General features: G+C 45.9%; 2 protein-coding genes across 3 annotated transcripts in view; both read right to left on the reverse strand.

Moving 5' to 3' along the window:
• SLC14A1 (solute carrier family 14 member 1 (Kidd blood group)) overlaps positions 1-16,070 on the reverse strand; it is a 118,369-nt gene that overhangs the window by 71,552 nt on the left and 30,747 nt on the right. The gene's annotated exons all lie outside the window — the stretch shown is intronic.
• SLC14A2 (solute carrier family 14 member 2) overlaps positions 1-16,070 on the reverse strand; it is a 453,812-nt gene that overhangs the window by 18,393 nt on the left and 419,349 nt on the right. The window contains exons 6-9 of one of the 2 annotated variants that reach the window (XM_081801317.1): positions 14,139-14,286; positions 12,934-13,068; positions 11,182-11,231; positions 10,503-10,677 (exon numbers count right to left, since the gene is read on the reverse strand). In XM_081801317.1, coding sequence (XP_081657443.1) covers positions 10,503-10,677; positions 11,182-11,231; positions 12,934-13,068; positions 14,139-14,286 — 508 coding nt within the window. Of the gene's footprint in view, positions 1-9,611; positions 10,678-11,181; positions 11,232-12,933; positions 13,069-14,138; positions 14,287-16,070 lie in introns of those variants that run through there. The other variant, XM_081801316.1, reaches the window with a different exon arrangement.

Raw genomic sequence — 16,070 nt, forward strand, 5'->3', positions numbered from 1 at the left:
TGCCAGTTTTGGAGGAGATCACATACCACACAAGGTTGTCCATTCTCTGATCAGATAACTTCAATATCCTGGAATATTCCAGAAACATCTACTCTCTGTAGCTACACAGAATATGTCTATAGTAATCTAAGATGGCTGTGTAAGAGAGGGGCACCAAAGAGATAGGTTGTTAAGCGGGGATGTTAAGAGGTTTGTAGATGCTGAGATGGTCTAGCTCTATTGGCACGTCTGAGGAAGGGGTACAGGACTTGAGCGGAAAGGCCAAGATGCCTGGACCAGGTACCTCCACCCTGGAAGCAGCAGGTAATGACTCCTAGGAAGAAAGTTTTCAAATTCAGTGCATTAGCCTCCCACAGTTCAACTCCATGTGGTGCTGCCCTGGGAACCATCCTATGTTAGAGTTGTGGGTCACAAAATTGTGGAAAGGATGACAAATAGTGTGAAGACTCACCCAGTGGGCAGCAAGTGTGGTAAGGAGATTTGAGGGCTGATGGATTAACTTGGTTCCATCACCAGGTGAGCAAGAAGAGCTCAGATCTGTGAGTTAGGACCCCTGGACTTGTGTGCAGGCTCTTTTATCACCTGGACAGGTCCTTGAAAAACCATGGTTTCTTTATCTACAAGGTAAGGGCTTTGAAGCTTCCAGAATCTAAATTCTCTCTAGAGTTCTCTGTAATGTTCCCTGTTTTAGGACTAGCTTCCCCAGACACCATAGCTCAACAGATGAAAGGAACAGAAAAACATTGGCTTTTCTTTTTTTTCTCTTCCTTTGAAAAGTCAGATGGTCCTGTTGGCTGGGGGGGTTGGTCTATGGTTCAGTTCTCCCCCACAAGACCTCTTACCTGGGCTCTTTCTGATTTCCTGCACAGGGCTGGAGGAATCTAGACCATCAGGATGTGGGAAGAAGCTTCTTTCCGATTGGGTGGCGTTTCTGGTCCTCAACTCCGGATGCTGGACTGATCTCTAAACCCAAAGCCCTTCACTTCCTGGAGCCCTCCTGCCCATCCTCTTGCTGACCCTCTGTAAGTTCACTTTGCATTCCCTGACCCTATGCCTGGCACACGTCTTCCAGTTGAGAAAGGGTATCATGGAAGAGGAGGGAGAGGAAAGACAAATGTTCTTTCTGCAGCTTACTCTCACTCTGGCCTTCCTGACAAAAGATTCTTTCTACACTCCCTGAGGAAGACTGGCTCTGGCTACCATGGTTCCCCCACCTGGTTTGATCAGGCAGGTTTCCTTTAAAGGGACAGAGCCAGAGATCGTGTAGTAGGAGCTTCCCTGTCCTCCCTCAGTTGCTCCTCTCATTAGAAATTTGCTCCAGTACTTGCCTTTAAAGCAATCATCTAAGTGTTGTCTCCTCAGGGGGCCAATTTGTCTTCCAACCTCAATAAACGCCCTTAGTTCCCTGTACAGCCAGGGCACAGACTGGGGGACAATATTGCCATCTCGACAGAAGTTTCTGCACAGCCCAATACTAGATGCTGTCTTTCTGGTTCTGTGGAAATCTTCAGACCTTTCCTCCTTCTGACTTATGCTGACAGGGGTCCTGAGGACTCACCACGGGACCCGCTCAGAGCAAGAAGGGCATGACCTAACCACTGCCTGCAGAAAGGACTTGAGGTCTATATATTAGGAAAGGTGACCCTCCCACATCCCGTGGGGCTGTGGGGTCTGGTGGGCTGGAGTTTGAGGAGGGGGGCCCAATCTAAACATGTTTTGTTTGGCTTTGTGGTAGGATGGGTCAAGCATCACTCCCCCTCCCCCGCCCCCAGCCCGTCCCAGGTTTGTGTACCTTCCCCCCATACACACACGAGTACACACACACACACACACACACACACACTTATTGATGGGCTGTGAGGCAGCCTACCCAGGTTTAGAAACAAAACCCCACATTGAGGAAATTAGCTACACCTGAGTAGACAACCTCCCCACTGACGTCAAAGGCCCCCTTCCCACCATTCCAGGTGTTTCAGAACTGCCAAAGAGGGGACCTGATCACAGAGGTCCTTCTGAAGAAAGAAAGCAAACAGAGCGGGGAGGAGCTGGGGAGCCCCACATTCCAGGGACAGGTGTGGAGCTGACTAGAGATCAGTCCCCTGTACAGGGCTTTACTTTGGTATTACTAGTTCAGGGCCCATGGATGTCTGCCAACAACACTTTTCCTTGTTCCCCACCTGGCGGCTCTTGGCTCAGTTCTGCATGCCCTATCCCTTACCCTCTTGCTCTGGTCTTTCCTGAAGGTTCCTATACTTCTTGTGGTGTGCTCCCTTCAGCCCCCTAATCATCCATCTGCCCAAGAAGTGACAGGAAAAATGCCATCATTAACCAGTTTGAAAAGACTGGAAATAAGTCTCCCTGAGGAGCCATTCACAAGTTCATATGCAGCTCATGAGCCAAATTAGACGTGTAGAGTATCTGTGATACACACTAAGGGTGGGGCAATCAAGTGCTGTCCTGTAAGAAGATCAAGATGGAATCTTGTCCCAGACGATTCTTACTGAAGGCTGCAGTTCAGATACCAATGGCTCCCCAAGACATCTGTCTATGCCTACAGATTATTTCCTTGAAAGCTCAATCAGAATTCACTTCAGAACTAAGTTTTCTTCACAGTGCTCATGGCTCCCTTCAACTCCACATTTCCAATCTTGTAGAAGGAGGAGGGCTGCACTGACTGCTGGGGAGGTCAGATTTCTCCAGAATAGGCCGGAGTTCAGGTGGAATAAATGCATGCCGGGCTAGACGTTCTACAAAGAGCTACTTCCTTTACTTCATTCTGTTCCATCAGTTGTTCAGCTGTATGAGGGGGCTGGGGACTCCTAGTTATCAATTCATAGGGGGCAACAAACACTTTTCTAGCAATCCCTCATCTCCCTCCTTGGGGCCTTGCAATTCTAGTTTCACTAGGGACAGAAGTGTTCCCTATGGATTCTTCTATCTTCTCTGAATGGTAAGAGGTGTGAAAAGCCAGGCAAGTAAAAAAAAAATCTCACATAAAAAGTGAATGCCTTTCAAGTTACCAAATGAGACTGTGGTTTATTGAGTAGAACTCATACCCACACTGAAACTGCCAACTCCCAACTAGTTTAGATTACAGCTGTCCCCAGACCCTCACAACCTTTATGACCCAAGGAAACAAAGCTCAAACTCATATAAGAAGCACAAAGAAACTGGGGCACATGGGTTTGATGTGACCACAAATACAGGCCATGAAGATTTGCGTTTCCAAATGGGCAGATCTTGAAGACCAACCCAAAGAAGAACTCCCTGAGAGGGGAGAATGATAGGAGGGAACAGTTCAAAGACAAGGCACAGTTGAATGATGTTGGCATCTCAGCTTGCATCCACACAAGCACGTTGAGCGTTTTGGTAAACTGTAGGAAAAGCTGTAAAGGCAAAAGTGGTATGCTCTTGGTACATTTGATCTCCATGTTATTAACTTTTTGCCATTTCAGTGATGCCTCCTTCCCATTCCTCTGTAGAGATCCAGGGCCAGAGTACTGGAAAAACTAGTGTTGGAAGAGAGAGGCTACCTGGTCAGCTGGTCTACCCCCACCCAAAGCAAGCATCCCAATAGGCCTCTAGCCCTTGTCGTTGCACTGCCAGAGCAGGGAACTCAGGGTCCCACAGGACTATTTCTCAACTTCCATTGTGAAAAACTGCTCTTCTCTACTGATTCAAAGTCTGCCTGCTTATCAATCCCACTGTTATCCTTGTTCTATCCCCTGAAGTAATGCTGAGTAAGTTGACTTTTTCCACATGCATTACTCCACACTGCAGACAGCCATGACCCTAGCCATTTCTTTTCTTCTCCAAGCCAAATATAACAGTGTCATCATCATTCCTGATGAAACAAGGGGGCTTCAGACCTCATTCATCCAGCTTGGCCTCACCTAGTATGTCCTCCATTGCCAAAGACTATTTCAAAGTATGCTACCCATTTTTTTTCTTTGTTTCTTTTCCATCTAATGTATTCTCAGAAATGATCCTGCAACCTAAGATGCAAATGATTGATCATGCTTACCGTGTTATCTTTCTAGGACTGTTTACATTTTAACAGGTTCAAAGCTTGAACTGAAGGGATGGCTGGGAATGTTTGGGCATCAGGTAATGGCAAGATAGAGGACAAGAGATGAGGCACAGAAATCTTCCTGGGACCCTTAACATCATGCTTGATACTTTTCCTGAACAGAAGACCAATCCAACCAGATAATTCACTCAAAATAATGAAACTGATACTCTGAACTTACATGGCTCAGGCAATCTGTGGTGTTACCCTCATCTTCACCTCAGGTGAGACTACTCACCTGGCCAGGCAAATTCCCATAAAACGAATTCCTTGAAGCCAGGAACTTGGCGGATTCTTTCCTGGTCAAGTAGGGTCCTGAGTAACATATTAACAGTTCTTCACACATGTCTTCTAGATGAATGAGTGAATGAGGTCAGACGATAAGGCAAAATTTCTAGGGGCTTGGCTCATGGAAGTTGACAAGTGGCCTTGGGCACAACAAAAGAATAATATAAACATACATGGAGATTCAAGATTCAAAATCCCTATGATTTTCTGAAATGAAACACAGATTTTTGAACTAAAAATTCAACTATCTCTTGAATTGAAGGAAAGAAAGGTTACTGTTGGGATCTGAATTGGTGGCCTGGAAGATCAAAATGGAAGAAGTATCTCAAAGCAAAGCAAAAATACAAATGGTAAAAATTATGAAGGAAGCAAGCAACGTAGAGCACAGCTCGAGGAGACTGAACACACGGATAATAGGCATTCCAGAGATAGAAGAAGGAAAAGATGGAGAAAGAGCAATAATCAGACAAATGTTAGAAGAAAAGCTGCTGAGCTGAAGAAAGACTTGAGTTTGCAGATTGAAAGGCAGGACTGATGAGACAAGACACACATTTAGGCTTGACTTAATAAAATTCCTGAAATCTACTGATAAGAAGAAAATCTTATGATGTTTTAGAAAGAAAGAACAGGTTATTTACAAAGGAAAAAGAATGAGATTGACATCAGATTTTTTGTTTGTAACACCTGGAAGCCAGAAAATGGAAGGACAATGGCTACAGACAGTTGAGGGAAGGGCTGTGGTCCAGGAACCCCCAGCCAAAATGCCATTCACTTGCAAGGGAAAGAAACTTTGTGGACATGCAGAGTCAGAGAACATGTCACCCATATTCTCTCATATAGTATTGAACAAAACACTCAATACTCAAACAAGAATTCTAAACAAGTAATACATGAATCGTAACAAAGATCATGAAACAAAAGAAGGGGAAGAATAAAGGGAACAGTGATAAAAGGTAACATGTCCGCTCTACACAGTAAATGCCAAATGAACAATGATAGAATTACTGGGAATGTGGGGCATAGGGGCTGAGTAAGGATTTTTGCAAAAATGTGAGGCAAGGGAAAAAAATAAAAAATTATAAATGATCTCAGCAAGATCCAGGGATGGTTGATACTGGAAAATAAAAGTGTTGTAAAAGTAAAAGTGGGGGCTCCGGGGAGGAGAATAGTGAAAGTGGTATATAAGGGCTTTAGTTCCTCAGGGTGGGGAAGGAGCATCAGAGAAATGGGAACTCTTGCCAGGGTAAACTATTTGACATCTTGTTTTTATATAATAGAGACATATACTTTTGATCATGAGTGTTGGGAAAGAAGCAGAACAACTAGTGAAACGGAAAAGAATAGTAGACTTTCCAAATAAACAAAGGGAAGAAAGAAAAAGTAACATGATCATACTTGCAAAATGAGGAAAGTAAAAAGCAAAAGCAGTAATAACCAATAAATAGTAAAAAGTAAAGTAAGGTGGAAGAAGTAAAACAAGCATATTGATGGTTACACTAAACAGGAGGAGGTTATATTACCTACTAAATTACAGAAACACTAAGATTAGGTTAAATATAAAACATTGCTAAATGCTATTCTTAAGAAACACGGTTAAAAGAAAACGATAAAGGTTGAAGCAAAGGGATAAGAAAACACTAGGAAGAAAGTAGGTATGGCAACATTAAGGCCAGATAAGTTGGAATGAGGTTAAAAGCATGAACAAGGATAAAATAGGTAGTATGTAATAGTAAAAGAACATTTATGAAAAATCAATGACGGTCATTGTCAATAGGCACCAAACAGTGTAGCTGCTACATATATGAGACAAATGTTACAGAAATGCAAAGAGATTTCATGAAACTATACATTTATAGTTGACTTTTTTTTTGGTAAGCTCCATGCTGGGCTCAGTGTGGCGCTTGAACTCATGACCCTGAGATCAAGACCTGAGCTGAGATCAAGAGACACTTAACCAACTGAGTCACCCAGGTGCCCCATAGTTGAATTTTAATAAGCCCTTTTCAGAATTAAGATCCCATAGACAAAAAATAAATAAGCACATAGAAGAACTGAATGATGCAATTAATAAACCAATTTAATATGTATTTCCTTCAAATCAAAAATTTGCATTTGCATTTCCAAAATCAACTAAGTACTGGGCTACAAAGAAGAATTCATATAATTTTAAAATAGTTTCACAGGCCATCTTCTCTGCTCATAATAAAACTAGATATAGAAAGTTAAAAAAATATAAGAAGTCCCAAGTGCTAGAAATTAAGAAATCATTCTTAGATAATTTTTGGATCAAAGAGAAATCAAAACTAAAATTACAAACTATCTGAAACTGATCAAAGCAGAATACTTTATTCCCAAACCTATGGTACACAGCTATAGCTACACTCAGAGGAAAATTAATAGCCTTAAAATGCCTTTGTTGTTAAAGGAGAAAGATCTAAAATGAAGAAACTTTACATCAATTTTAAAACATTAGGAAAAAGGAACATTTAAATTTGAGAAAACATGAAAAAAACTAGAAAAAGAAATCAATAAAATAGAAAACACACCAAAACTGTAGGTAGGGCAAATAAATCTCAAATTGCTTCTTTGAGAAAGCCAATAAAATGGATGAACCCATCACAAACTTGATCAAGGAAAAGAGAGCAAAAGTCCATAAGATTGGGAAAAGAAAGGAGACGTAGCCATAGAAAGAAGAGAGATTGAAATTATTGTATGAGAACATTATGAGTAACAGTAGGGCAACAATGTTTTAAATCTAAAGAAAATGGATTATTCCCTAGCAAACAAACTCTGAAGTTTGACCAAGAAGAAGTAGAAAACTTGACTATGTCAGTTAGCATAGAAGACATTGACAGACGAGTTGAGATTGATGATTTAAAAATACGGCAGGACAACATCACTTCATGGCTGACAGCAGAATTCATTCATGGGGGAGAGCAGATGGAAATGGGGGGGGGAGATGATGAGGTCAGAGGGAGGAGATGAGAAGATCTAGGGAGGGGACAGTGGAGAGAGGGAGAGGATGGTGTGATAGGGACAATTTCAGACAGCACCTCCTCTACCACCCCCTGCTGCCAGCATATTCCTACTCTTTTTAATGACTATGTTCAGCCATATTTATGTTCAACTACCATTTGTACATCCAAGAGCTGCTACCCGGAATCTGGGGGTGATCACAGCAAAACAGCCGGGATGTGGACCCAAAAGCTCTTCTCCCTTCTTTCTTGGCGGCTCACTCCTCTGCAGTCTCATGTTGGTGGTGTCTCTGTGGTTAAGTTTCCTGCCCCTACTCATCCATCCTACTCATCAGTGGGATGGGAAAGTGCTGGTGAAGGCAGGACAGGGTCACTCCAGGGAGCTCTCCAAACCTCCTACCACTATTTTGTCTACTTCAGAGGACATCTGGGCTTCTGTCCATGGCCCACAGGCAGGGTGACCTGCACGGGGCTGACTTTTCTTGGGTGGGGATTTTCATTTCTGCCCCACCCTTGTCCATGCCCGCAAAGAGAGATGTGGCATCTGCCTGCCAGACTGGCTTAATAAGATTTGTTCTGCTCCAGAAGGAGCTTGTTTGACCACATTTGGGAAATACCATCGATTTTCTGCCTCTTAGCCCCAAAAGATGTTTTTTAAACACATTTCATCACTCCTGGACATATCTTGGCAAACGAATTCAGTGATTAACAATACTTCATCCAGGCAATTCTTTCTTGTTTCAAATTAGTAGATGTTTTCCTATTTCTACATAAATATCTGGCCATCTTGATCATAATGTATTATAGAATTTCTAAGGCCCTGTGGTTTTTCCAGACTTGCTGGACATGCTTTTTCCTCTTTCTGAATCACTTAGCTTTTATCCATTTTTCCTCCCATGAATTTGGCAGCTGGCAATGTAGTTAACATTTAATTTCTACAGGGGTGGAAGTGGGAACTTGGGAGAAAAAAAGCAACCCAGACACCTGTGACCAAAGTGGGACCTTGTTAATGACAGAGACGTGGGTTGGGAAAGGAAGGGAGAAGAGAGAATCTTGTCCAAGTGAACTGAAAGGATTTTTTTTTTTTTAAGATTTTATTTATTTATTTGACAGAGAGAGACATAGTGAGAGCAGGAACACAAGCAGGGGGAGTGGGAGAGGGATAAGCAGGCTTCCCGCGGAGCAGGGAGCCCGATGTGGGACTCGATCCCAGGACCCTGGGATCACGACCTGAGCCGAAGGCAGACGCTTAACGACTGAGCCACCCAGGCGCCCCTGAAAGGATTTTTTATAGCCAAATAGTTTTCCTGTCCTGGAAATCCAATATAATAGCATGGTTAAAACCCAGCTCCCCGGCGCCTGGGTGGCTCAGTCAGTTAAACGTCTGCCTTCAGCTCATGTCATGATCCCAGGGTCCTGGGGAGCCTGCTTCTCCCCCACCTCACCCCCACTCATGCTCTCTCTCTCTCTCAAATAAATAAATAAAATCTTAAAAAAAACCAAAAAACACAACAAAAACCCCAGTTCCTATCAGATCCAGTTCTTGGGGTGGAGAGTTTCACAGGCTTAAAGGAAAGGAAAGATTTCTGGGCACAGTTTGTCCATAGTGAATGAATGGGGAATCTGGTTCTGTTCTCTCTTGTTAGAATAGTTGGGGGGTCTCCCCTCCCTTTTGGGTAATTGAGCCCTGTCTGGAAGCCTGGCAGGGAACTGACACCCCCATCCTCCGCAGACCACCTGACCTTCACACTCCACTCCACGCCTGCGATTCTAGGAGCCTCCCTGCTCTTCCCACTGGCAACGCCTGCACCAAAGGTCAGTTTTTCCTTACTCTTGCGGTGGTGTGCCTGCTGGCAGAGGTGGAAGCAGAGTGAGAGGACAGAGGAGGGGTGCTTCCCAGACCTTGCTGGGGAAGGAGGGCCTGGATGAAAATGGCAGCCTCTGGTGCACTGGGTCAAGGAGACTCAGAGCGGATCTTCCTGATTCCGGTCATACTAATCTCACTTTCCTATAATCTTCTACTATCACCCAGCACAGAAATGGCTATGTGGGTGTCTGTTGCAAAGAACTTGGCGGTGTCCTTTGGGCCTGCCCTCTGCCCACCAGCTCCGAACTGTTACGATGGCAAGCATCCATGTCAGGCACAGGCAGACCTGGGTCGAATCTAGTTTCCTTGCTTGATCGTGGAACACAGCCATGCTCATGCATGTCTATGTTGTCTAAGGCTGTTTCATGCCTTAGACACGCAGGTGAGTGTTTGCTAAAGACACCACAAGGTCTCCAGAACCAAAAACATTTACTGTTTGACCCTTTCCAGAAAAAGTTTGCTGAGCCCTGATATACATATAAATGGAGACTGAATGTAAGTTAATGACTGTAATTGGGAAGTCAAATTATGAACTTCATGGATAATTGTTTGTCCTTCTACTCAGGCTAACCATTTAAGTATCACAGACCTCATAAAGCTTCTAACACCCACAGGCAAATAGGAGAATGAGATAAGTTTCTTATCTTTTTTTTTAATAATAGAAGTCATATGTGGGATTCTAATTTTTATGAATTGCTTCCTGCTATGAGATAGCATCTTGCCCTTACTCTGACCACTGAATGTTCGAGACTTCCTATTTAGACACTCCCAGTGCTCTAATTGTCCCTGCTTTGACTTTAAAACTCTATCAATGTGAAATCCCTCCCTTTTATGTAATGCTGGGTGTGCTCATCAGCCACTAACTCAATGCACCTTCAACTCTTTGCATGTATCCCCTGAATTTCCACCCACTCCGAGTCTGCCTGGGAACGACTCAGCAAGTTCAATTTTACAGCATCTATTATTCAGCTAAACATGCCATGAAGACCATCTTGTAATCATCTTCCTAAAAGACTAAAGAGAAATGTTTTTGTTTTAAGACAATGACATTGAAAGCACATGTCTTACTTCTAACTCTGCAAGCTCATACCAACTTCCTCTAAAGTCATATATGGATAGTTATGGCTATTTGGGCAGAGAGAGAAAAATGAGCACCAGGGAAAGGGAGGTACAGGTGTGTTTGGTTCTAACAGGAGAGGCACAGAAGGGGAGTGCTGCAGCAGATTGACCCAGAGCTGAGACCATAGGGAGCAGACACCAGGTCCAGGCAAAGAGCATTTCTGCCTAGGAGTTGGCTAGTCACCGCTGGGGGACTTCTCTTCTTCATTGCTCTTCACTTTCAGGTAGTAGATGCGGTTGGCCTCTGGGTAGGTGACTTTGCTGAGTGGGAGCTTATAGATGGCAGGGTTGTTGGTCGTCAGGAGCAGGAAGATGAGGGTGGAGAGGCAGAAGGCCCAGGTGCCTGGTGGCACACCAACCTGGAAGAAGAAACACTGGGGTCTGAAAATGGTCCTAGGCTGCAGGGACCCTGGGGGAGAAGGATGTGGTAGGAGTTGAGGATGGGGATCCTTCTTCCCTAGTGATGACATTGGATTTTGGGTTCATAACATCAGAGGAGTTGGTCTAGGAATTTGAGATGTTGGCACTTTTGGATACAATCCGAATCTTTTAATGATGGAGCTGAAAATCAGCCTAGGGATGATTTCCCACATCCGGCCACACACCAATACCTCCATCTGTCCATCTAGGTTCTCCACTGCCGGTCGTATCTCCCTTTTGCGCACACATACAGCCACCCCCAACTACCTCAGAGGCACATGCATGCAATTGCCAGTCCTTCTCTGGACAAACCCTGGATAAACGTTGACAAAGACGTTGTGTGGGTACTAGCTATCATAATGCACTCAGGATTCTTCCACAAACTGCAAATGTCCTAAAGCCCTGGCTGGGGGAGGGGCATGTTCAGGAGAATCCAAACTTACCACCGACATTATGTTGGAGAAGGCCGCTCCCATGTATGCACAGAACAGGGCTGTGGAAAAACAAGGCCCATGGAGTCAGCTTCCCAGGGTCTGCCCCCACCCTCCCCAAGGGCAGGGGGGCCCATCCTGTCTCCAGCAGCCTCAGTGTCTGCAGCAGACCCTGACATCTGGCATATTTGCTTGACATTATTATGGTAGTTATCTTTGCAGGTAGGTGTGGCCAGTCTCCCACCAGACTGTGGGTTCCCAGGGCAGAGATGAAAGCGTTCTATCCCTTCCCCACTTCCATGGGGAGTCCCCACTTGCATGCATAGAGTCAGGTGTCAGTAAGCATCTTTTGCTTGTCATACTGACCTTGGGGATGGTCTGGCACAGGCCGGGTCACTGGATTATTATCTGTCCAGGGGTTGAGGGGTCAGATTATATGAGCCCCCAGCAAGTCCTCTCCCGTCCAAGATTCTGAGCAGCTATGATAGACCTTTTTGGACCTGCACCAAGTCTCACAAGGGCTGGACCTTATTGGTCCGTGAGCTTGTCTTTAGGAGTCAGGCATCTGAGTTCACCCTAGGACGTGGCCCTCAGGATAGGGTAGCTCATCAACACCCCTGTGCCCCTGGACAGGCTCCTTCTGCCCCTTCACTTTTGCTCTTTCTGTTCCTCTGTCCAGAACACTTTCTCTGTGCCCCCTGCCCCCCACCCAATTCCCATCCTGGCAATGTCGAGATAAACCCCATCCTCCTCCTGAAGTCTTCCCAGATGGTTCTAGCCACAAGAATCTGCCACTTCTCTGAAGGCCAAATGCAGTTACAGTCTTAGCCTCAAAATATCTGGCACTTTTGACTTGACAAATATTTATCGAGCCTACCGTCTCCCTGCTGGCTGCTGAGGGGACTATAAGGGACACGGAAGACATTTACAGTCGCCACACATGAGTGGGGAAAAAAACAAAAGTTCTCCTGGATGGTATTCTGCCCTTTACTTGTCTTTAGTTTTGCTTGTTAAGGTCCTGCTGTTTCCAGAGAATATAAGCAACTTCAGGGCAGGAAGACTGGTGGAAAGATGGGGCTGTGGTTTGAATCTTGCTTCTGCCCTTAATAGCTGCATTCGACGCGAAGTTCGTGAACCTTTCTGGGCTTCTTTCCCTGTCCCATAAAATGCGCCGACAATCTATGCCTGGACTGAGCTCCCATGTGGTGCTGGGGGCAGCCGTAATAAGGCCTGCAGCCCATTTCCCTTGGGACAGCACGCTGTTTACTCCATGGGAATCAAGCTCCCATGGTCCGATTTTCTGAGACCTCAGTGCTCCCAAGTACATCATCTCCCTGGGTCTTTCCGACAATCTTTTTAGACATCACAGCCTTAACAATTGTGTGATTACTTCTCTTCCACTATATGTGGCTTCATGAGGATGTGGTCCCCACTGCATCTGTGTCTAGCCTAGGGCCTGGCACTTAGTGGTGCTCTGTAATGGGTTGTGGGATGAAAAGTTATTACACCTGGACACTGCCACTAGCACATGAGGAAATGCATGTGTGATCTCCTTGTAAACTTCCAACACTGTTGTAATAGCAGTAAGCGTGGTTGCGACTCCATTTGCCAGAAGAGGAACCTCAAGTCTCCTGGTGTCGGGACCCAAGCCACAGGTCCTTCTATCACTGTTGTGAGTTCTGACTAGTGGGCCCCATGAGTTTCACGTAACCAAGCAGGGAGGGAAGGAAGAGCAGAGTGACGTGGCTTTCCCCAAATACCTACCACAGAAAAGGGCCAGCAGGTGGGTCTGCCAGGTGAGGGCGTAGAACATGCCCCCAATGGCGATGCAGGAGAGGACACAGTTGTAGCTCCAGAGGCCCAAGTAGATCCTCCCAAAGGGCGTGGCCACCGTCAGGGCTGTGGGACGAGGTGTGTTGTTTCTGGCCAGTCCCGGGTTCCAGCACAAAGGCCACCCCGTGGCTGGTGCCAGGTCTCAGGGTGGCCTCAATCCTGGCATCCCCCCCCCAACCTCCTCCCTCCTCCCATGAAAGGAGCTTCTACAAATGGCATCTGGTCTTTGGGAACCAACAAGAAGAAGAGAGCAGTGATTTCCAGACTGTGTTTTGGAGATTTCACATAGAGGTATGACTACTTTCAAGGTGAAGGGAGGTCAAGGTGTTGGGATTCTAGGCCTTCCCCACTCCTTTGGCCACAGCAACTGCATTTTTAGTAAGAAAGTTTTCAACTGAGAAAGATCTGCTTCAAACGGATGAGGAAAAGTATGTATGTACACATATAGGAACACGGAGATAGAGAAATAATACAGTGAAACGGTAGGATGTGAACAACAGGTGAATCAGGTAAAGAATGTATGGGGTGCTTTGTGTACCGTTTTTATTTTTGTAATTTTTTGGTAAGTTCAAAGTTATTTTCAAAGAATTTTTTTAAGTTCTGTTTCCAAGATGTTTCTGACAAATATTGGAATGAGTCGACAGGATCTTAGTCCCATATGTCCAACTCCAATTTCTGGCTCTGCTGTCCACGTATCCATATATACGTGCATGTACATACATACACATACATGTAGAAATATTAAATCACATTTGTCAAATAGCAACACAAATTTTGAGAAGTTTTTTTCTTTTAGTTTCCTTGACACTTCGAAGTGCTGGGTCATTTATACCTCTTGGTGTGCTACTGCTCTCCTCCTCCCTGAGTTCCCCTCCCCTCCTCCCAGCCCTCAGCTCCCAGGGGCTCAGTTAGCAGGCTGATCAGGTCTTCAGTCCCTTGCGTCTCCCCACATATCCTGCTGAGGCAGTGTGCTCCCTTTGGAGACTCAAGAAAGGGAAAAATACATCCCTACTCCTGACAGTGTTCAAAACGCTGGTGAAGATCATAGATCTAGAACATTTGCCACATGCAGGGGTGAAATGACCTCAGGAAGATTATGCCCAAGCCCTCCTTGCAGAGATGGGACCGTGTCCTACCCGCCAGCATCCCCACGATGGAGCCAATGGCGGCATGCAGGCAGACGAGTGGCGAGGAGATGAACAGAGCCACCAGGAAGACGCCGCCTGTCCAGGGACTGTCGCAGCCATACACCTGGCCGACCCCGACGGGGATGGCTTGTAGCAGCTGCAAAGTCAACAGAATCCGGGTCACTGGACCGTGGGCACATAACACAAAGACCAGGCCTTAGGGTCGGGACTGAGCCATTCCTGGTGGGGGTAATGGGCTGGAACAGGGTGGGGTGGGGGGACGGTGCTACCCTCCAGTGTGTAAGAGACCTTGGGAGGCAGGACGCCAGCCGGAACAAATCGCTCTTCACTCCACCACCTAGCAGGCATCTGGTATCCCTCATGCAGAGCCGGGCAGGGCCCCCCAACACAGATGCTTCTGAGGGACACATGGCTTCTGCTCTGAGAGGAGAAACTCTGAGGGGACCAGAGGGCACCTCCTCTCTAGACTGCCATTGGAGGTTTCGGGGCACTAAGGTATTGCCACTAGACCTTCCGAAATCCTACAACTATTCCAGGAATACTGGAAATATTTTAGGCCATTCTGACGATTGACTTAATCTAAGGTCCCCCAACTTATTGGTGGCCAAGGCCAGGCTAAAGCCTCTGAACTTGACCCCTAGTCTACAGGTGGTTGCTGTAGATTCAGAGCTACCTAGGGTGTTGTGGGGCTCTGGGAAGGAGGTGGGACTTCCCCTGCTCGAGGAGCCTTTAGCATTGCAGAAGGGTAATGTGCGCAACCTTGGAAAACAGAACAAAGCCAACATCCCTGAGCTTAAGAGTCATTTGGTGGTGTTGTAATTGGAGATGGTTAGTTTGGCAGCCAGATGGCCCTTTTCTGCCCAAGCTGAACCATCCCCATCTGACAGAGGAGGGGAAGAAGGAAAGGAGGGAGATTGGCAGGCTAGGGAGAGCATTGGCCTGGGAGCTGAGGGCTTCAGCCTTCAGAGGTCTCTGCGTGAGCTCATGGCTTGATGGCGAGTATGTCACTTCTTCACGCTGGGCTCTGGTGTCCACCTCTGTAACAGGAGGAGGCTGCCTTATCAGATAATCTTTCAGCTTTAAAATTCTGCGGTCTTCACTCCATTACTAGGTGATGTGACCTCTTTGAGGTCTCCTTTATGGCTGGGTACATACTAGGTGCTTCATATATATGTATTGATTCGCTCAGCGGTTTCCAAACTTGGCTGTAATTGGAATCACCTGGAGATCTTTAAAAAAAAAAATTGATGCCTGATTTAACCGGTATGGGCCTGACCAGGGCCTCAGGAGATTATAATGTGCAACCGAGTTTGGGGACCACTGGGTTAGTTACACATGACCTACTGTAGATGTTGGGAGTTCACTGCACGTCTCCCTTTGGGTGAATTTTTGGACATTTTAACAAACTGATTTAATTCTGGAGTCAGTCTGATTTCTTTAGAGAATAGTGTTTTGAGCTTTTAAGCTTTACCCATCCTTGTCTCTAGATGGGTGGCCTTTCAATCACCAAGACCCATTGGGCCAGAGCCTATAGCCCTGTGCCAGGAATGACATGGTGGGGTGCATCTTATTTAAAGGAACCCCGAGAAAGCTTTGTGCCAGTTCAGGGAACTCAGCTTCTGTTTGGGGAATGGGTTAGAAGTCTACTCAGTAAATATTCTATGACTTCCCGAAGTCTGAGGAATGCAGGCTGCTGAGGGGGTTCCAACTTCCCTCTTACCCTCTAGGAACACAGGTTTGAAGGAACACAGAATCGAAAACTCCAATTACAACACCACCTAGCAGGTCTGTGCCCCTAGGGCAATGTGCCTTACTGCCGATGAGGCTCCCGGACGATCCTATCAGAGGTAGGGTTTTGCCCTTGCTCCCACCCCTGCTGTTTTCCACTGGAGAGGGTGAGCTTTCCCTTCAAGGCAGGGC

Source organism: Leptonychotes weddellii, chromosome 13, assembly GCF_054177405.1.
Source record: "Leptonychotes weddellii isolate Sample4059 chromosome 13, ASM5417740v2, whole genome shotgun sequence".
NCBI classification, from domain to species: Eukaryota; Metazoa; Chordata; class Mammalia; order Carnivora; family Phocidae; genus Leptonychotes; species Leptonychotes weddellii.